The sequence below is a fragment of the Notothenia rossii genome (genome assembly GCF_949606895.1).
Source record: "Notothenia rossii genome assembly, chromosome: 11".
NCBI classification, from domain to species: Eukaryota; Metazoa; Chordata; class Actinopteri; order Perciformes; family Nototheniidae; genus Notothenia; species Notothenia rossii.
Genome location: NC_136910.1, coordinates 49,220,496 through 49,243,989, shown reverse-complemented (window position 1 = coordinate 49,243,989; position 23,494 = coordinate 49,220,496). Strand labels below are relative to the sequence as shown.

At 41.9% G+C, this 23,494-nt stretch overlaps 1 protein-coding gene across 1 annotated transcript in view; it reads left to right on the top strand.

The window, feature by feature from the left end:
* Window positions 1–23,494, top strand: part of grin3a (glutamate receptor, ionotropic, N-methyl-D-aspartate 3A) — a 52,408-nt gene that overhangs the window by 8,320 nt on the left and 20,594 nt on the right. The window contains exons 2-3 of the mRNA XM_079659560.1: window positions 4,864–5,591; window positions 22,242–22,911. Of these exons, the coding sequence (XP_079515686.1) occupies window positions 4,864–5,591; window positions 22,242–22,911 (1,398 nt within the window). The remainder of the gene's footprint in view (window positions 1–4,863; window positions 5,592–22,241; window positions 22,912–23,494) is intronic.

Below are 23,494 nucleotides of genomic sequence, written 5' to 3'. Positions count from 1 at the left end.
AAAAAAAAAGTTAATAATAATAAAAGACATTAAGAAAAAGGCATTTTAAACAGTCATTAAAAAGCAACACAATCTACCTGCATTGCATTACTCTAAACGTGTAATAACGTGCTTTAACCAGTAGGTGGTTTGGGTTAAAAAGCTGTCAAGTTTACAGTGTTAACAAAATAAAATATACTGCTGTTTCTGGTTTAGTTTACGACGGATATATTTAGTTATTGTTTTGATATTTGTAACACAAAAGCGATGGAAAAAACCCACAGCAACACAGAAAAGATGGTCTTAACATGACCCAGCGGTCTAGTAGTTAATAAAAAACAATAATATCAAAACAAAATATTACTACTAACTTTATTGTGAAATTCAAACTGAACGGTAAATGAATAGTTTCCGGTCTATTCTGAGCCCGATCTCTGTAGATAAATAAAAATAAAGAACTACGACCATACTTACCAACCTTGAGACCTCGGGAAATCGGGAGCATTTCAAAATGCAAAATTGGGGGGGTGCTAGTGGATCGCCGGAGCTGTTAGATTAACATTAACATGTTTATTGCAGTTCTAAGTGCAATGCCTTGCGGCCTGTAGCACCATCCTTGATGGAGCATATATGTGTGGGCAGGTAAGGAGTGAGCAGAGAGTAGAGTAGTTGTCGATTCTTGTTCTCTTTTCTGTGTCTATCTGCCTCACTCTCTCAGACGTTCAGTTACGCGCGCGCGCTACTAAAGAGACGTGTTACCATGGAAACCAAACAATGGTGTAGCTGTATTAAAGTCCGAGTGGAAACAGTCCTGATTAAATCTGATTTTGTCATAAATCGGGAGAAATGCAGGAGAAATATGACCCCGGGAGGAAACCGGGAGAGGGCAATGAAATCGGGAGTCTCCCGCGAAAATCGGGGAGGGTTGACAAGTATGACTACGACAGATGTGTAATATATTTAATGCAGCCGAACCATTTATTACAATGCATTCATGTGATGACTTTCAAAGAGTAAAGCAAGCACTGCTGAATAAAGTATGATTTTATCTTTTACGAAACGTTTTTTTCATATGGAATGCAGTTGGAGGTCAACCAATCACAGAGCTTGAGAACTAATCACGGGGTTTGTCAAACAGATCACATGGTGTAGTCCTAAACGATAGCTGGGGATTCTGGGTAGTGTAGTGTCTTCTGCCATCCTTTACTCCGAAAAAATATTTTTTTCTCCGAATCGAAGGGGAAAAATACAAAACCATTGCACACTTTAAACCAATCAATGTTGTGTAATTAACAAGGATAATCTGGTGTTTTTTAGTCGATGAGTAGAGCAGATATCACTCTAAAATCAATCGACATTAAGGGGAATACTTACTTCCGGTATGTTTACGGCTTGATTTGTTTCTGTTTGTTGGTTTATTTGTTTGTCAGCAGTTTTATGGAAATCCTTCGGATTCATTTGAACTGAAACTTGGAAAAGGGTGTAACATGGGCCAAGGGCAAACCCATAACATATTTGTTCATTCAAATTGAAATTGGAATGTAGTGCTTTTTCTATTTAACAGGAAAAATGGTAAGAAAATATAGCAGTTTTTTTTATTGGAAAAAAGGTGGACCAACATCCAATAAAAAGGGTTGTGTCCTACTTGTGTCCTGGGTTGCATGACATGGAAGCTATTCAAAAATGATGCCCACTTGAGATACTGTTGTGAAGAGTAAGGGCTTGAATGTGAGCCAATTGTCCTCTGACTGACAACAGTCTAAGCAAGAAAATGCTGCAGGATCCACTGTCTGCTGAATATACAACCTAAACGCTAACTTTACTGCGGTATCATCATAAAGTAAATACTGATTGCACAATGCTATGGCTATGAAATAATGACTCCATCTGCTTTTAAGTTGGTTCCATATAAGCCTTGTTTCTTTATGCAATTATGGCTCCCACAGGGTACCATCTTCCGGGAGAATTAAGTCTCCATTGACGGCACAAAGGAAGCGTGTTGTTGCCCAAGCTGTGAGAAAAGTTAAGGGAGTTGAGAAGTTCTCTGTTTTAAATGAAGTAACATCATTTTTTATAGGGTATAGAAGTTGTGAGACTTGCGATTTAGGCTCTGAACAACTTCACATACAGTCTACTTTTCCTTATAATTTGGGTTTAATTGGTCCTTTGGAAACATTATCATTAATTAACCAAGAAGATTTCAGAAATGTGTCCCTGCAACTTACACAAAGATAACATTAACTGTGACCCCAAAAAATACATAGTTAGTGGACGTTTGAGTGATTTTTAGCTATCTCAAGCTAATTTAGAGGCTTCAAAGTGTATTTGCCAAAATTGTAAAACCAGAGGCATCATAGAACAGGATATCATTCTAAACTAGAGAATGCAATTCCTGAAGAAATTGCTAGTGGGAATGCTTTATGCTGAAAATCTGACGCTAAACTGCTATGCTGGAATGTAATGTGTAAGACGAAAGTGAAGAATTTAGATTGAAATGATACATGAACACTGGGGGCTTGAATATGTGATGAGAGAAGAAAAGAAAGTAAAAAGGCTTGGAAAAGCAGCAGAATATTTGAACTGCAAACTTCTGAACTAACTTGATGGCGAACGATCTGTCGCCATGGCAACGGCATTTGTCGAGACCCCATACTACGCTTAGATGCGTTGATGGCTGCATCGTTACCAAACCTGTGAAGTTTTGGGGCGTTTGGAGCATTTGAACTGAAGTTATGAGAAAACCGTGTTTCATGTGTGAATGATAGATAAACCTCTTACATGTGAACGTTTTGTGGAAGAACCGTAACAGATATCTGTGAAATTTCAAAACGTGAAGCATGTCAAGGAAGTTGAGCATCTGACGTGTAATCTTTGTGTAGTTTCGGGTTAATAATGTGGCCTTTTTGGCAGTTTAACTAAAGGTGTGCGGCTGCTGCCGTGAGGAAATATCTGCCTGAAATTACAATGGGGTTTAATGGAGGAATGTTGAACGTTTTTGTCACTTCATGCCCTCAAGAGGCACTTTGTTTAATTATTTTTTGCTTAATTATTTGTCATTTTTCAAGCTACGAGATGTTTTCCTACGTTTGTCATGATAAATTATGTCTCAGGAATGTAGGGTTTGGGAATTATGGCAGTTTAAAAAAAAAATATGAATGCGAATTTCAAGCTGTCCTCCACTCTAGCTGTGACATCAAACACTCGAGTTAATGTTAAAATGTGAAGAAAACCTCTAAAACAAGGTCTGAACAATGTTTAATATCTCTAAAAGTAAGAATCGGATTTAAAAGTTGTGTCACACGAACAATGTCAGAGAGATGTGTAACATTTTAAAGTTAGAATGAGGTTTCTGATTGAAAGTATGAATGAACAGTTAGCAGTTGAAGTCGCATGAAGATTTGTTGAAGTTGAAGAATTTCTCCATTGACTTCAATGTTAAAAATGTGATGTATTATGGGATATATCTCTGGAATTATGAAAGTTATGAATGAGAAAAGTAATAGCCATCGATTCCCGACAGAGCTGAACGTTTTGATGTTTGAACGGAGTTTCTGCGATGTTCAATACGGGAGGAGAAGCGCGGCAAAATAAGTCGGCGGAATAATATACTTTTCGTGCGTAGAATAACAGAAGAATAACAATACCCTTTAGTTTGGAAAAAGGTCAACAACAATATAGGTAATAAAACATGTTGCTGATAGCATATATGTTGTTCTTCTCTTCTAAAGGTGGTTAAAGGACAATTTAAATCATCACTGACTAAATGCCCATTTCCAAAGGTACAAGACAACAAGCACTCAGACACTATTTGTTGCAGAATTTCAACATTATGAATGCTCAGATAAGAATATAATGAAAAACTTTGAACGATATTCGCCCCAATCCTCACCTTAAAAGAAAAACGACTGCAGAATTGTGGATATGAAGCAGCGCATAATTAGGCTGCATAGTTCCCTTCAGCATTTAGCCATTGGGTGGATGGTTTTCATTGCACCACCTGCCACCATTGTGAGGCAACACTTTTATCATCGCTGGTCCAGGTGGAAATTCTTCTCGATTGCCATGCTCTTACCCATTGATCTGTCCAGGCCTCATCAATCAAATGATGATCTCATGAATTGCAAATCATGGTGTGAATGAATCACATGGCATTGACCAACTACAGTATAAGGATCTTCCCAGTTGAGTCTCTTAAGATGTTAGGTGTGTTTTACATATAGAGTACATACGAAAATAGATGTGTATTTCTTGTGATGTGAGTAATGATATTCATGGGAGCAGGTAAGTGGAAGCTGAAATCTATTATATCTAGCAGAGTGTGTTTGTTCTGTAGGAACAAATTGAATCTTTTGGATAGAAAGTAATTCTGTTGGATTTATAACCTTTCTGTCTTTCTTTCCTCTTTTTCATTCTCTTCTCCGCTCTACTACATCTGTGTCCCTATGCCCCATCTTCCTTTTCTTACTCATATGTAACCTTCTCCGTAATGTTGCCACTAACCTCCTCCACCATTGTCCTCATTTTCCATTCCCTCCATTTTCTTTTCTCACTTTCCCATTTCCGCAATCTACCCTTCATTTCAAAAACCATCCTCTAATGTTTTCCCATCTCTCTGCCCTTTATTACATCTGGGCCTAATCAACTCTTTGTCCTCACAATCATTACTTATATATGACTCCTATCACCATTATATTTATATTTCCTCCTGTGTATTTGTTTAAACATCTCTATCCCATCTCTCCAATCCCAATCACTTTGCCTCAAATGTATTCCATTTCAATGTATTATATCCTTCTCGCCCTTTTACATTGAACATTCATCCTCTTGACCCTTTCCCAAATCGCTTTCCCATTCATCCATGCCCCTTATACAATCTCCTCTCAGAATCCTCTCCATTTCCAACTGGCGATGCGGACCGTTGAGGCCCCACCGTCCCGTCTCCTCTCTACCCTTCTGATGATGAATGGCTGGTGGGACATCAGTATTCTGCTCTGTCAGGAATGGGACATAAGCGATTTCCTCGTCCTCGTCAAAAACAACACCCGCTTTCACCTGGGCACTCTAGTCAACCTGACGAGTACCGCTTCAACGTCTTCATCACCGCACTCAGGATTGGCCTCAGGAGGGGAGACTTCATCATCATCATCATCTTCCTCTTTGCCTTACTTCTCCCCTGCTGCCTCGTCCTCTGCTGCTTCTGCCTCCACTTCCTCTTTAAAATCGGACCAGCAGCAGGCTCTCATGCGGCAGCTGGAGGCCCTGAGAGAACCTTCGTCCACCAGGGGAGTGGTGACGTTTGGGTGCGAGATCCGCGAGGTGCGGCGCCTGTGGACGCTGGCCAGCCGGATGACGCTCCCAGAGTTTCACTGGGTTTTGGGGGACAGCCAGAATGTGGCCGAGCTGAGAACAGAGGGGTTGCCTCTGGGGCTACTAGCACACGGCATCATGGGATCCCCCTCTCTTGATCACTATGTGCAGGACTCGGTGGAGCTGGTCGCGCGGGCCGTGGGCAGTGCGGCCAAAGAGAACCCTGCCCTGGCACTCATACCTGGAACTACTAACTGTATGGATGTACTGCAGACTAACGGCAGTTCGGGGGAATACTTGTCAAGGTAAGGTATCATCTAAATACTTCATACAATACTTCAGATCACCCACACAACCCTGAGTTTGTGTGACTGCGAAGATATCATTGATTATTTGACAAGGATGGCAAAGGATGGCGTTAGATTTATAACTCTCAAGAGGTTTTCCAATGTTTTTCTTTTCATTTTCTACAAATCACTTTTATCAGAGTTGGAAACCATGTTGTTATGGACACGAAAAGCACCACTACTTCTGTGAATCTTATAGTTTCTACTCAGATACGAATGATTTAAGAATCTACTGGAGATATAAACCTGGCCATTAAAACGCAGAATAACTAAGCAACTGTTTTCTATACCAACAGTCTATTTGCACATCAATCAGACACAGATAAGCAATAACATTCATATAGAGTTCTGCTTCTGGGCAACCCGACATGTGCAAATCCAACAATCACTCTGTGTGGAGTTGGCTGGGTAGCATAAAGTGGGTTTTTAGAGCCATTCCGCTCAAAACATCTGCCTGCCGCATCGAAAAACCTGGGTCATCTGTACCCTACAGCCCTCATTATACTTTCCCCCCTCCGTGCTTCTGTTTGTTATTCAGCTTCCTTTCTCTACTTTTGTCTCCTCTAATCCTCTCATTGTGGGAGAATGTACTTTTCTCACATCATGCAGATGTTTAGTCACAGTCCAGCTGCGATGCCAGTCTTGAATTCATCAGAAACACATTCATAGACATCTAAGGAGCATTCATGCAAAAAGCAAGCAGTGATTGTAATAGACAATATATTTGCTCTATAAATGCAGCAGTGATGAATGGCATTCAGCAGCAAGTGCTGTAATCTGGAACTAGGCCACTTTCGTTTATAGTTGCTCAGTAAGATATGAGCGACGAAGAGTGAGTGATCACCACCAATGCATTACCATAAGAGTTTGACCTTTCCTATTAAGATTCTCCTCAAAACACCTGAGTCGGCAGAACGGTCATCCCGGGAAGAAATCTTTTTGAAAGTGTTGAGCTCCCAAGGGCTGGAGGAGATTAATGATTGTCTTTGAATTATTTGCCTCAATTTAAGCTGTTATAAAGTGTTGATTAGTCTGGAAGTGTTTTACATATCCAAGCTGAAAGAACACGTGTTATAGGACCTTTTACCAGATTTAGAAGTGCCCTGTCGGTGACCCTGTGAAGGCAGGGGATTCATTTAAAGAGGTTTAGTTTCCCATGTTGGATATGGGGTCTTAGCCAAGCTGTAACACACACCTGGGATTTAGAAAATGTCAGCCATATGCCTGGCTTCTTTATAGCTTTAGATAGCTTATATGATAACCACTTCTGGATGCTCTGAAAAGGAAAGATGTGTAACCTGCAAATGTAAAAATAGGCTGTTGAGAAAATTGTATTCCTTTTGCTTCAATTTGTTTCGACTGCCTCATCACTTTTTCCAATTTCCGTAGATCTCTTTACAAATTGAAAGATTGTTAAATTGTGTCAGATGTTGCTATCATCATCTATTGCCACTTACTTCTGTATTGCAGTAAAGCAATTGGTTTTGGAATGTTCTTTAATCAGATTGTGGAGGCAGTGTAGTTTAGCTGTCAGATATCACCTGTGTTTTTTCTGAGTATATTTCCTTTGGTTTTTCCATGAAGCTAGAAACCAGTGTTTTCATCCATATTAATATAGTTTTTTCCATTTATCTATACCTTTTTATATTGATTTCTACTGATCACATGCCATTGCTTAATCATGATATTCCACACAATGACAGAGGGCTCAAGGGGATAGAGAACGCCTGAGTAAATATATAAACTAGTTGAGGCTGCACCAAAGGTTGAAGTTAGCATTTACACATGAAAGATCCAGGAAGTCAGACTTCATATATTTTTAGATGCAATTTTGAAATATTTAGCTTCAGGGCTGACATTTAGATACAGGAGAAGTGCTTGGATGCGTTAAAGTTTGATATCATTCTATATTATTGCTGTTTTTATGAAGACTGGATTCACCTGCGGTTCGTGGGATGAGATGAGATAGATGGAAGTTTGGAAAACAACAGAGTTCATATGATGAAAGTTCAGGGAGTTTACCTGAAATACTTTTTGGTCCATGCTATTTTAATTTATGACAAATTGCTTAAAACCCTGATGTTCTTAAACACAGTGCATGTAAAGGTCTAGATGACCTTTTCAATTGTTTCAGCGTTGTATAATGAAGAGGTATTATCAGTGGGGGGCTAGGAAGTATCCTTGTTGAATAAAAGTATAAACACATCACATCAGGTAAAAGGACTTTTGAGCAACTTTAGCTCATACAGGAAAACAAGAACACAAAAATACAAGCCTGAGGCATGTGTCATGACGAGACATGAAGTTGTTATTTGAAAATGTGCCACTGGTGGTCTAGTGATTTACAGGCTCTCAGGTGGGGTAGTGCATGAGGCAGTGTGCAGGACTGGAGGGGGTTACATTGACTTTAATATCCCCATCTGTTCCTGTTTCCAGAATGTTTCCATGCAACAAAAAAAAGTCAATGATCTAATTTGAGACTAGTAAAACATATCAATCCACAATATCCTCTAGCTTGGTGTTAATGTGACTTCTATTTGTGTGCATGTTGTATGTGCAGAAACTAAAAGGTATTGTCATCTCACCATGATGAGAAGGAGATTGTTTTCTTAAAGGTCACCTATTATGCAAAATCCACCTTTTCTTGTGTTTTATACATAAACACTGTGTAAAGAGATTCTGAAAGTTTCAGGAAAAAAGATTTCGATCACTTTTTGTCCATTTATATTAGGGGTGCACCGAATGGGAAATTCTTGTCCGAAACCGATACCGAAAATAGGAAACAGTTGGCCGAAAGCCGAAAGGCCGAAAATGATTAATATAAATATATATATATATATATATATAATGTATACAGTTTTTACCAATGTTGTTCAGCTACCTGATTGTGGAAAAAGACATGATTATGGCAAAACTTAACTTAAATAATAATTACTATTATGGGTCCATAAAACATTTATTCAGCACTTTTGAATGAATACAGTACATTCATTCCAAGTAAAGTGCATTTTCTTTTCTCTGTAGGATAACTACAACAAAGTGCATTCAGAACAAAGCCAAGGTGCTTTAAAACTGCATAAACATCTAGGCCAGTAGGTCTACAACAAAATAGTGTAAATAAAGACTAACAGCCAGGCCTTCAACAACAATAAATGCACCTATAAGTGCATGCATACAAATGTGCAAACTGGATAAATCCACATGAATGTAACTATTTACAAATGAAATTACAATTCAATTTCATAAGCAAAGTAGTAAATATTGTATAAAGATACATAGAGTGAAAACTGGATACAAAATCCACAATCAATTACAAATTAAATTACAATTTCAAGAATCTGCAAATAAGGTGGTCTGTCCTCATGAGCAATGTAAACAACATTGTATCATTTAGTACAATATATTGAACACTGTGCTGCTGTCATTTCCCCCTAATGATAACCTGAGATGGTGAATTATAACTCACAATGAAAATTGTTCAGGAAAGTGGGTATAGAGTAGACATGTAGAACTAGATAAGCTTATGATAAGCCAGCCTGGTCTACTTATTAAGGAAAAGTGGGAGGTTCTTTTTAATGAACAGTAGCTTCTCTGCTTTATCAGCCATAAGTCTGTTCCTCTTCTCATCAAGCACATGAGAGGCAGCGCTGAACAGTCTCGCTGTCAATGCTTGTGATTTGATCTTACTCCGCATATTTGTCCGGGTGTTTTGATTTCAAGTGGTGGAGTAATCCCGAAGTGGTGAAAGTCTTTGCAGTTACATTCACCTTGAGAAATGTCAGCTGAACACGTTTTACAAATCGCAATCTGCGCCTCTTTCTCTGATATTTTTAAATATCTCCAAGCACCAGACATGTTGGCTGTGAGCCAGCCGCGAGCATGGTCGCGCGCCGTGCTTGTCGCCGCCTTTTGATTACGTCATCACAACAACACGTCAGCTTACCAACGTAACCCTGTTCCCTGACATTCGGTGATATTTTTTCGGTGCTAAAACCCTTTCGGCCGAAAGCCGAAACGGCCTTTTTAACCATTTTCGGCCGATAATTTTCGGCGGCCGAATATTCGGTGCATCCCTAATTTATATAAAAACCTGTCTGAAAATTAGCTGATCAGATTTTGGCCACTTTATGATGTCATAACGATGTTCTCATTCATAACACTCCGTTCGATGTCTCACTATGGGATGCGCCACATCGCGGAGTAAACAGACGCATCAATCTCATTACGCCAATCCTGATTGGCTGGTGATCTTGACGTCAGTGTCAGGAAATCCACCCACCCTATAAGTAGCTTGCGCCACGTCGCAGCGTCATTCAAACACCTCTTCTCGCTTCAGAGCACATCTCGACATATCAGTAGCCGGGCTAGCTTAACGTTCCACAGAATGAACCCAAAGCTAACCTTCGGTCGACGGGCGCTCGCCGGCTACTTTTCTGCTTCGCAAGAAGACTGTTAATACTAACACACCAGTTAGTATTGCAATCTACCTCGCCGTTTCTTTCTTCGGAAATAAAGGTAAGGTTTTGATTTTTCAAGCTAGTGACACACCTGTTGCTAGCTTGCCTTCCCTCACTACCGACACCACGGTAGCGAGGAAGTTTTTTATTTTTCTCTCTCACACCAGAGGAGGGGAAGATAAAAAGGTATTAACACACCAGTTAATATTCTTTGAGAATAAAATTTGTCGCTTTTTCTCCGGATTAACGACAGGCGGGGAAATAATTTTTTCTCGGCAGCGTACCTGTTACGAGCGGGTCCTCTCCACGCCGTCACCACGGCGAACGAGATGGACGCTTCTCTCCTTCACACCAGAGGAGTCAGGGACTCGGAGGCTCGGCTCTGCGGCTGCGGGTTGAAGATATCAGGCACAGACTCACACCAGGTCTGCTCGTCCTGCCTCTGGCTGGAACACGCCCGGGAGGCTATCGACAACCCCGGCTCGTGCGGGCATTGTGCCCGCTTCACCATTAAGAGCCTCCGCCGAGGGCTAGCACGCCAAGCTAGCTTGTCGGGACAGGACCCCCTCATGTCCGCTGTTTCGCCGGCCGGCAATCAAGACATGGGGGCGTCCGCCGCAGAGATTGAGCCCCGCGCTGTGTCAGGCTGGGGCTCAATAACAGCGGCAGCTGCTGAACCGGAGCCCCGCGCCGTGTCAGGCTGGGGCTCCCAACTGGACCTCACCATGGTCTCGCCCGCGGAGGATGTCCTGGAGTTGGACTACATGGAGGACGAAGAGGATGCCTCTGAGTTCCTCCTGTCCGACTCGGATGAGCAAGAAGATGATATCTTCGTGTCATCAGCTCAGGCTGCAAAGCCGGGAGCGATGGCTGCTCTCCCGGGCGATAGCGCACCAGCTTCGCCCTGTCTGAGCATGGACCTGCAGGCCGTGTGTCAACGTGCCGCGTCCAGGCTGGACATCCCATGGCCTGAAATGGCCAAGGAGACCTCCAGGTCTCGCTACGAGGGGAAGACTTTGCCCCAAGCAGCGAGGACAAAGAGGCAGCTCCTTCCAGTCTTCCCGGAGATGCTGGACGAGGTGTCGGTCTCGTGGAGAGACCGCCCCTTCAGTAATAAGGCCCCAATCTAGGGTGCCTCCTCCCTGGACTGTGACGGTATGGAGAGGCTCGGCCTGCTCCACATACCGCCCATGGAACCGCTGGTGGCAGCCCACCTCCAACCGAGGCTGGCTCCGACACCAAGCAGGAACCCCACGCTACCGGTGAAGGCAGACCGATTCCAGTCTGCGATGACGGAACGGGCCTATAAAGCCGCAGCGTTGTCCGCCAGGGCACTCAACGTATCCTCACTGCTGACCGCCTACCAGGCGGAGCTCTGCGAGGACCTGTCGAGCAAACCTGGGCCGGCCGTGTGGGACGAGATCACAGCGATCACGGACATTTGCCTCCGTGTGCAGCGCTGTGCAGTCCAGGCCACGCAAAGTCATGGGCATAATGGTGGTACAGGAGAGAGCCAGGGGGCTCAACCTGACCAACCTCCCAGACCGGGAAAAGGAGGATGTTCTCGACATGCCTATCGTTCCCGAGGGTATTTTCGGCTCCGCTTTAGTCTCGATGCAGCGGAGGTGTGAGTCGAAAAAGAAGGAAGACGAGGCTCTCCACCTCTGTCTCCCCCGAAGGGTCCAGTCGCTACCTGCAACGGTCTCACGGCAGTCCTTCGCCCAAGTTGCCTCACGTCCTGCCCGGTTCAAGGTACCGAGGCAGCAGAGGCCACAGCCCGCCCCGAGTCCCCAGCCCAGGCAGGAAAGGAGGACGAGCTGGCCGAGAAAATCTCTGGTTCCGGCAGCAGCCGTTCAGGCACAGCCGACTCAGATTTTCGGTCACCAGTCGAGGAAGAAGAAGCTGGCGGCCTGACTGCCTCCTCTCCTCCCCTCGGTGACAGAGCTGGAAGTTCCCTGTTCCCCAGCTCCAGATGTGTTTTCGGGGTGCCACCAGGCCCCCATCTTCCCGCCGCCTCGAATGATACCGCAACGCCATCCTCAAGTTTGCGCCAGAAGGGAAACGGACTTAATACCAGAGACAGTGAGTTCTGCTATCTGCCTAAGTCACAAAAACACGTCACAAATACCGTTGTTTTCTAAAAAAAACATTTTTCACTGTCGCATCCAGGCTTGAAGCCGAGGGCGCAGTCCAAAAAATGAAAAGGAAAACAATAAACAGTCTGTCACCTGTCCCTCTTTTGAGAGCAGCTACGGCCTTTCTCAAAAGGCGGATAATAGACGGGTGTGTGCAGGCACCACCGCCACGCGCATGCACAGTGCCGGCTGGAGCTGTGAAGACACCGCCGCCACGCGCATGCGCAGTGTCGGCTGGGGTTATCAACCTGGGGTACCGCCGTGTTCAGACGCTAGAGGGCCCCATAACACAACAAATAGAGACTCAGAGGGAAAGAGACGTGACATCTCTGCTCGCTTTAAGGAGCGAAAGGTGGAAGATGCTCACAGCTTCTGCTTGGGTTTTCAAGACAGTAACACAGGGCTACAGACTCCAATTCGCTGTCACCCCCCCTCGCTTCTCGGGCATTCTGTATTCACAAGCCCGGGGAGAGTCAGCCCATATTCTGGAGAGAGAGATTCTCTCGCTACTAGAAAAGAAGGCTATATCTATAATACCCGCCGAACAGAGTCAGAGCGGCTTTTATTCCAAGTATTTCCTCGTTCCCAAACGGGGAGGGAACGGAATTCGGCCAATACTGGATTTGAGAGCTCTGAACAACTATCTCAAAAGATACAAATTCAGAATGCTCCCTCACACATCTCTGCTAAGTCTCGTGCGACAAAACGACTGGTTCAATTCAGTCGATCTGAAAGATGCGTATTTCCACATCCCAGTATATTACCCACACAGGAAATATCTGAGGTTCGCATTTCAGGGTGTCTGTTACGAGTACAGAGTACTTCCCTTCGGTCTGCCCAAAATATATCATTTTCAATCCGAGTGGGAGGATGATTATTTTTGTATCTATTCCAATTCAAAGTCCATCTGTCTCATCTGCAATGCGAGCGTGGCTTTATCGAAGAAGGGTAATTTAGGAGCGGCATTTCAAAACGGTGCACAAACGCTACGAGACGGAGTTCCCTCCTAATTCTGCCCGCTCCCAAAAGGGGAGGGACCTGAAAGGACAGCTAAATGCACAGCAGTCCATTTTCACCAGGCCCAACAACAAGAGGAAGGCTGCTACCATAGCATCTCATCGTGTCAGCCACGTTCTTGCAAAAAACACATGAAGTCTTTCAAAGACGGCAAAGTTTTGAAAGAAGCTTTCCTGGAGGCTGCGACGCGCTTTTTGGGGACTGTAAAAATAACAGTAGCATTTCAACAGGTTTTTGATATAATAAAAACTCAAGTTAGATACCGTTATTAATCAGCTGTAAATTTGAGTTAGTTTGAACTTATTCATTATAATTATTGTACAAAATGGTATAAGAATGCAAACTTAAATTGATTATAGTCTATTATCAATTCAGGTTGAGAAACTAGTGTTGCTTGCATCCTATTTTAAAGGCATTTCTTTGTATACTCTATATGCAACAAAAAAGGGTTTGATTCTATTAATTTTGTCTTTTTTATTGCACTTTGGCAGCAGATTCCTGTGTAGCTTCAGATCTGAGTTGTCTTATTAGTAAGCCTAATTTACACTTTTGTAGCAACACTATTTTTATATAATGGCAAAGAAAGGGTTCAGAGTCTTTTCTTTTTTTCCTGTGTCATATGTGGCAGCACTGTTCAATGTTTCTGGAAAACATTACCCACTGTAGTATCTGACATGTGAATAAACTCCAACTCTGTATCAACAACACTGTTGTGTAACTTCAGTTAAATACTTGTATGTGTGTAGATTAGAAAGGGGTAAGATAAAGGATCTGCAGTATTTTATGAAGTATTCATGTTTTCCTGCCTACCTACGTGATCAGCTAGTGAACCCTAATATGTATTTCAATGACCCTCACATTGTAAAGTTTTGTCCTACACCCTTCAAAAGCCCACTGCCATTTTCAGTAATTTTGGACATTTCTGTCGCAGTGCCTGTGGTTTGTTGTGAGACCTGACCTGGAGGAAGTGTTGTCAATTGTGTTGAAGCCAGAAAGCAGATGACAGATGAGCAACAGGGAAGCTTTAGCAGTTCTCAAGCTGGGCATTGAAACCCTCCAGGGAATCTATTGCATGATTATTATGGACTTGTGGTGGCAGCAGAGTTGCTGGCCAAGCAAAAAGGAAAATTCACAAGGGGAAATAGCTAATGAAATATAGAGGTGTTTGTCATCAGATAAGTGTTTGTAGAGGATTATGGCAGATGAGCCATTGTGGAAATCACCGGCAGATGTTAAACTACTTCCTTTATTACCAAGCAAGTAAAGAGCCAGATGTTGTTGGTAGGAAAACACTATTCCAAACTTTATTGGTGATACAATTCAAGTATCGCAATCTTAATTGCAACCAAACAGATTAAACAAGCTAAATAAGATAAGTAGTTTCAAAATAATTAAAATGTTAAAAGGTTCTGGATCAAACCCTAATTCATTTCAACAGATCCACATCTGATGGATGAAAAAGAGCAAAAGTATGAATGCCAACACATTTGGCCAGAAAGCTGTTTCCCTGATTGATTTGTGATAAAACAGGGGAAAGATATCAGACATCATCCCGGATGGTGAATTCATAATGCATGAGGGAGATATTTTGGAATTTAAAATACTAACGGTGTCAAATGAGGGGGAATAGGTGTGTGATCTTCAATAATCAAGATGCACAAGTTGACAGTAGTAATAATATATTGTAGTATATCAGTCTTAATCGAAAACACAAGCATGTGAATCTTCTTATCAACACATAGTTAGTTGGTTGTATTTGCACTAGTGTTGATAGTGGTGGTCTAATCGATAGTGAGGTGGGCTGAAGATCGGAAGGTTGTGAGTTCAAATACCGCCAGGAACACCACCACTAGTGTGCCCTTGAGTAAGGCACTTAGCCCTTAGTTACTCCAGGGAGAAACCTCAGGGAGAGCAACAGAGGAGGGATCCCTCTCCCAGGACGGACAGACGTGCAATAGATGCCGTGTGTAAATTGAAAAGATAATACATTTGCAACATAGGTAGTCCAAATGTTTGGAAATGCATGTGTGTATAATAGGAAGATGGATCCACGAGGACATCCATCCAGGACTTATGATCCAGGACCACAGCCACGACTCAAAATCCAGGACTCGCGATCCATGACACAGGACCGCAGGATCATCCATGACTCCGGATCCCGGCGTATATAGACACCAAAAAGAAAGAAATTTGGGGAAGCTGGGTTGAGTTCTTTAAGGTAAGATGGCGCCTGCCCATTAAGGGCTTTGTAGGCGAGAAGAAGAATTTTAAATTCTATCCTGTGTTCTATAGGGAGCCAGTGTAAGGCAGCCAGAACAGGAGTAATGTGGTCCCTTTTCCTAACTCTGGTTAGTACACGAGCTGCAGCATTTTGAATCAGCTGAAGCGACTTGACTGACTTCTTGGTACACCCTGATAATAAGGAGTTACAATAATCCAGCCTTGAAGTAACAAATGCATGGACTAGTTTTCTCTGCATTGTTTTGAGGCAAGATAGCCTGATTTTTGCAATGTTACGTAGATGGAAGTAGGCGGTCCTTGAAATTGATTTTATGTGGGCGTTAAAGGATAAATCCTGATCAAATATAACACCAAGATTCCTTACAATGTAATGTTATGTTTGGCAATTCTTCATAAAGTAAGTTGAAAACACTTTGGATGTGTCCCTAATGGCATTCAATATCATTCAAAATGCATTTCACTGTTAATGCATGTGAAGCTGACCGTTGAGCGGCCCGACCAAGTAAGGAGGCAGAGGCAGAGAGTTCAAATATAACCCGGTGTGGGCATTTGTTCCTCTTTGTGGTACAGGATACACAGCCTCAATATGACTGCCTCCCCTGAACACAGTCACCAGCAACAAGGACCTCACACACACACTAACAGGAAAAACAGAGCCTAAATACCCACAGACTAATCAAGCCAACAAGACACAGGTGAGGGGGGAGGAGACAACACAGGGCACCAGGTGAACACAATCACCAGTAACAGACAAGACGGGAGGGGGAACACTTTTCAAAAATAAAACCAGGAAACAGAGACAGACAAACTAAACATAGATCAATATACTTCGCCAAATATGAAGCTATTATCAAATTTTGATATTTAATAACTCACATTTTAGTTAATGATATAAGATTGATATGCATGTGTGTGTATGTGAAAATGCATCAAGGACGCAGAATCGAGTGGCCTGTATTCATCGTCCATAACATACGCCTGCCCATACCATAACCCCACCACCACCATGGGCCACTCGATTCACAACATTACCCTAACCCTAATCCTAACCCTCACACCAGATACTGACTGGTTTTCGGACCCCCCCAGACCCCCCCAATAAAGCAAAAATGCACGTTTCAGAGTGGCCTTTTATTGTGGCCAGCCTAAGGCACACCTGTGCAATAATCATACTGTCTAATCAGCATCTTGATATGCCACACCTGTGAGGTGGGATGGATTATCTCGGCAAAGGAGAAGTGCTCACTATCAAAGATTTTTTCAGATTTGTGAACAATATTTGAGAGAAATGGTTATTTTGTGTATTTATAAAATGTTTTAGATCTTTGAGTTCATCTCATGAAAAATGGGAGGAAAAACAAAAGTGTTGCGTTTATATTTTTGTTCAGTGTAGTTAAACTTAAGGGTCAGTAAACAGGTGGTAGACAACAGAGCAGTTTACTATTTCCAAGTTATACGGCCTAGTGTGTTTGAAAGGAACTGATAAGGTTTGGCCACTAAACAAAACATCTGAAGCAGGCGAGATACTGCGTGGGTGGCTGAAGATGTGATAATGTATCAGGGGAAGTGAAAGAAGGGGTGTGCAGAAAAAGAAAAGGAAAGACAAAGCGGAAAATACAGACATCTAAAATAAGCACTGTATAAAACCCCTGGTGATACAGATCCAGATACACTAAAGGGGGCAAGGGTCCTATAAAAACAGATAAGATACAGTCTATGATATATGATATTGTTCTTTTTTGCAACCAGTCAATCCTTATGTATTGCAATCATTGTAAATGGCCACCAAAGCCAGGTATAGTGTCCTGATGTGTCTGCCAGCTGAGCTATAAAGATGTAAACGCTATACCATAAATGTCTCCTTTGAAGTTTGCATTTCCTGAACAAATGTAAGTAAAACACTGTCAGGGAAGGAAAAGGAGGGATACTCTTGGCAGACATTTGTATGCTGGAAAATATCAACAGTATCTACTTATTTCTGTGGAGAAAAAATGTTCAGTACTAAATGAAAAATATATTTAATGTTTTTTCAGTTTGTGTGCAATTCGAACAAAATATGAAAGTTTTTGGCCCCTTTTCATTTAGTGTGCTTTTTACCTTTCTAGATGGCCAGTCATTTTGCGGTAATAATACCCTGCATTCTGTTAAATTCATTTTTAGGGTGTTTACATGCATGCAGATGTGAACAAATGCAATTGAAATCAATACAATGTTTTGATTTCATGATATGATAAACATTTTAACTGCTCTTTGAATAGTCACAATCATACTCCACTGAGAAGCAATCAGTCACCCAGTGTTATGTCTGAATGTTGTTGAAAGGAGCACTTCTCCCCTAAAACGAACATTGGTATACCAACTACTCACCCTATGTTACCAATAATTCTTTAAAAAAGCTTCCTTTTTTTGGTTTGCCTCAACAGGCCACAAAGATTAAAACAATTTAGAAAAAGTGTGATTAATGGAAGCAAATGGGGTTTATAAAACGCCTATTAAACCATCCTTTTGCAAATTCTCACAAAACTTGTGCGTTCTATCCAATATTAATATTAATAATAATAATAAATTATATTTCTATAGCGCTTTTCTTGAACCCAAAGACGCTTTACATTATGAGGGAGGGTAGACAAACAAGGACAGGCAAAAATAAACTAAAATTATTCATTTACAAAAATACAAAAATCATTCATTTATTCAGTCTTATGTACATTACTTCCCAAACACAAGCATATTTTTCTATTTAACTTATATTAAATGTTTAACTTGTATTTCAGTCATACTGCAAGGGTGTCGGAGTTTGTACAGTAAATGTTTGAAAATTGGTAAAAGCGGACCCTATTTACTTTAATTCATCTTCACTTTTTCTGTTTTCGATTTTTTTTTTCATTAACCGTATAAGCATGCGAGGAGAAGCATATAAGCATTAGTTGTAAAATGTACTCAAAGGTGGGGTAGGTAATTTTGGAGAAACCAGCTCGAGTGCGCTAGAATTTGAAAATACACAACCGGAGAAAATCTGCCACTTCCTTACAGAGCCACTCCTCCAACACACACGAACGCGCACATGACCAATGAGGGCACGAGATAAGTGTGTGCACAGATGGAAGGCTGACAAGCAGGTAGGCCATCCAGTTACTTTAGCCGGGCCGGCTCAGATGATTGGTCGTGCTTTTTACAGCGCTACGGCTTCCACAGATGACATGTTTTATGGATTTTTTGTCAAAGCACTTCAGATATTCATTGCTATCGGGATGTTAAGAGCATTCCATGGAATATAACAAAAAGTGTATCTCGAGCCGGTTTCTCAAACTTACCTACCCCACCTTTAATGTATTTCTAAAAAAACAAACATTTGCATTGTGGGATTTATCTCAATTCATGATCTATAATAAACTATATATGTCTTTTAATCTTAATTTTGTAACAATTATGGTGACTGTCAAAGTGACTCAGGTCATTTACATTACATATGCACAGTTTGATTTACAGCAATGCATCATATGTGATTAATGGATTACAAGTCTGTAAATCTAAATGTGTTAAGTCGTGAGCAACTGTCAATGTAGTAAAGTCAAAAGTACAACTGTTTCGTAGAGAAGTACAAGTGGAAGCATAAAATGGAAATCCTGAAGTGCAGTTGCGTCTTTAGTTGTGTTCATTTAAATGTGTAGTTACATTCCATCGCTGAAAATAATTAACTTTAAACAGCAAGTGACATTTCCATTGTCATAGCTGCTTCCTGCAGACTGTGAAGGTAATGCAATGTGCATGTTCTGGTTCTCAGGTCATCTCAGGCACAGCAGTCCTGTAGGTGTGTCCGTTCAATCACTAAGGTCTGATTAGAGGAATTCAGTAGTTAATTAATGAGTGGAGCCAGTCCGGATCAAGCGGGGGTGTAATGAGTACCCTGGAGTTTTGATTATGCGACTGCAGTGGCAGCCCCTCTCTGCGTTTTCGACTCACAGCTCTCTGCCTGCTTTCCACTCGGGCGTGACAGAAAATAGTCTGTGAAATCCCTTAAAAAGAGTAACATGGGAAAATCAACATGTACACCCACACATCACTTATCTGCTCAACATTTTCCTCCAAGTTTATTGTAGCATGTCATGTTTGTTACACTATTGGGATAGAGTAGTGTTGGAGCAACCTCTGAGTGAAAAAGAGAATCTGTGAGTTTATAAGAAGCTGCTTTCTGCTGCAGGCGAAATGTGAAGCTCATCTCCCCTCGTACACTCTGCTGACATACCATGCTAGTAGTCTAAAAGGGTCTGTAACTTCACATTCCAGTAATGAAACACGCTCAAGTTGTATTGATGTCTTGACTGAACACAAAACTTTTGCATTATGTGCCCTTTTAGCACCGTGTGACATTTAGCTTTTAGCACCCTGTGCACTGTCAGGAAGAACATGTCACTTAAATTGTGTACAAGGGGGAATAAGATGCACTCTCCAGGTATTAACAGCTACACGCTGCAGTGAAGACACCGACCTTCAGACAGACTAGTTGAGCTGTCAGGTTGAGTTAACACCCCTAAAAGACGTAGTAAAGTAGACATGGTTTTAAAAGAGGGAGTTTCACAATGAGCAAGGAGACACGAAAGAGACATTTCAGGGAAAGGTCACATCATGTACGCCATTACCCTGTGAAAGCACATCCAAAAAGTGTTGTTCTTTGTACTTGCACAAGACATACACCAGAATTCTTTATTTTTTTCCAACCTTAACCATTCAAAGTGTGTGTGTGTGTGTGTGTGTGTGTGTGTGTGTGTGTGTGTGTGTGTGTGTGTGTGTGTGTGTGTGTGTGTGTGTGTGTGTGTGTGTGTGTGTGTGTGTGTGTGTGTGTGTGTGTGTGTGTGTGTGTGTGTGTGTGTGTGTGTGTGTGTGTGTGTGTGTGTGTGTGTGTGTTCCAATATCTGACACTCTCAGACAGCCAGTAGCATGGCTCAGTGAGAGAGATGTGGAGATCACTGGACCATGGTCTGTCTTATCCTGTCACACACACACACACACACACACACACACACACACACGCACACAATCCAGACAGCCACGGAGGCCACCTAGATAATACACCTCTCCTGTGCTGGTGTTACAACATCTCATTGGGATTTCTTTTTGTATAAACTAACCAAGGGTAAAATATAATCGTACAGTTTAAGCCTGTAAATCCCGGCTACAGAAATCCTACATAATAAGGTTTTCTTATTGGCAAATGTACAAAAAACCAGCAGAAAACCCCTTTAGCAACTGTTCGCATTTGCAGTTTTCTTGACTTTTTGGCTTTCTGCATGCATACATAATGTTGTATACATCGATAAAAGACGTAGCCGCTGCTACGGGACGCCAGCCAGGTACCAAAAAAAAAAAAAAAAGGAAAAGAAAGCTAAGTAAAGTTTTGGGTTGTTGGGATCACTTTCCTCTTTGAAGAGATTGTTTTGTTACCAGGAAAACTTCAGCTTTGGTTGTTTGTTTAAACGCCTGTAATGCCACATTTATCCATGTACGAACGAGAGTCGGGAGTGTTGGAGCGTGGTGTAGTCACAGCAGGGCAAAGCCTCTCAGGGAACAGGCCGCATTGGATCGATGAGTTAACAAAGCATGTGGCTTTGAAAAGTATGTGAGAGACTGCTGTTCGCTCACTGTTTTTCCAAAAAACAAAAAAAGCTGTTTTCTTTTTAACTACAATCTGTCAGTAATGAAGTTATTTTTCGTTTTAACCATGGCCATGATAGTTTATTTCATTTGAATTAAGTATCTCTTTCTCCAAATGACAATCTTTATCTTTCTGTAGCTTTAAAGGTAAACAACTCAGGGTTAGGGTTACTCCACCTACTTGCATGTTTATAAGTGACCATATCATACCATCTTCCTATATAGATTAAGGAACTGAAAGATATTTCAAAGAACAAAGTTTGAATTTTAGGTCAATTGAGGTCAAAAAGGTGTAGATCTTGATCATTTATGGTAAATAAAGCAGGGCTCTTGGCTCTTAATTACATTGACAAGCGTCAGCCTAATGAGTTGACCCAAAGTTGCAAGTGTTTTTCCAATTATCATACTGATAATACATGTATAATACATCAAATTGTTTGTATTCCATTTTATAGTTCGAAGAGAATGGTTGCAAATGGCTGAAATCAGTTACCCTACAAGTTCAGTTTTTTGTTAGCAAGAGAGTAATTTCAAATATGAAACTACAGTAGTTCTTTATATGTAATGCAAATTAAAACATTACACTCAGTTTATGATGTCTTTAATACTTTGTGAGAAAATTTAAAAAAAATGTTGTAACATCAAGAGCAAAGATTATATTTGCCTTTACAATAGTTTTGCACTTTCGCATTTAAACAGCATGTATTTCTTTGGTAGGTTGACACAAAAATATCATAAGCCCTATTTGTTTTGGCCATTAGAGTGCAACAGCAATACAAAAGTTTCCTGTCCAGGGTATTGAAACTTTTGAATCCAGTCTTGCCAATTTGCCGCCTTCCAGACTTTGTTATACATATTGTATTGTGTATTTTATAGAAAGCAACATGTTTTCCAGAATTTCTATTAGTTTGGTTTGTTTTTTGAGTTACTGTCGAACTATGGTCCGAAGTTTCTCTTTACTTATACACCTGCAAGGAAACAAACACTATACTGATATACATTGTACATTTAAATAACAATATTTAGTCTTGTGGTTTTTCTGCCTTTTTCTCTCCTCATCAACCTCCTTCCACCACTTTCCTTCCCCTTTGTCCGACCCCTTTCAGATTTCTATCCAACACATCATTTGAGGGACAGACGGGTTTTATATCCAGAGACTCTTTCAGCCAGAATGTCCTCTCAGAGGCCCATCACTACATCTGGTCCCTCCAGCTGGACCCTCTAGGCCAGCCAACCTGGACCCGTCTGGGACGCTGGCGCAGGGGGGAAGTTCTCATGGACCGCCGGGCCTGGCCGAGCCATCAGGGATCTGGGGGCGGAGGAGACTGGCGTCGATCCGCGCGACTGCACATGCGGGTGGTGACGCTGGTCGAGCACCCGTTTGTGTTTACCCGCGAGGTGGACAGCGATGGGATGTGTCCCGCGGGCCAGTTGTGCCTCGATCCGCTCACCAATGATTCTTCGGTTGTTAAAGGATTATTCAAGAAGCTCTCGGGGCGCAATGGATCTGTCCCCACAGAATTGAAAAAGTGCTGTTATGGTTACTGCATAGACCTGCTGGAGAAGCTGGCAGAGGACATGGGCTTCACCTTCGACCTCTATATTGTAGGCGATGGGAAGTACGGTGGGTTCAAGAATGGGCGGTGGACAGGATTGGTGGGGGATCTGCTCAGTGGCGCCGCCCACCTGGCAGTGACATCTTTTAGCATTAATTCAGCCAGGAGCCAAGTCATCGACTTCACTTCACCCTTCTTCTCCACCAGCCTGGGAATTCTGGTCAGTACTCCCTCTTCCTCTCTCACCCTTTCTACAGAAACTCTCTGGCTCTCTTGCTATGACCTCTCCTCAACTCTCGCCGCTTTGTATGCTGGTGGTCAGTGTCAATATTGCGGAGTGTTATTACTGCATGCACTACGCTATTGGATTTTATTGCTATTCCCCTATGGGGCTAGGCTGGTGAGCAAACAGCTTTGTAAGGGGATCCTATTACTACAATTACCGCAAAGTAATAGGGAAATACTCTCCCCTCTAAAGACACCGCTTGTTGATGTTCTGATTTACAATCCCCCTTTTTTTCTATATTTTGTCAGTAATCATCCCTTTTACAACTCTTTTCCCGGTTGGATAATGACACTAATTGTTGTCCAGTTGATGTTAGGATTCTGAGGATCTAGCTTTCTTGTTTATTTGCTATTTCCTATCTGGCCTGCTACCAATTCATTCCTTCCCTTTTTAATCATGCTTCCATTACATTTTGTCCTGTATCAGTTCCTCGCTCAAATAAGTCGAGCATCATGTAAAATAATTTACTGAATTTCTGATAAGAAACAAGCTAAACATCTTAAACCGACAGATGTGG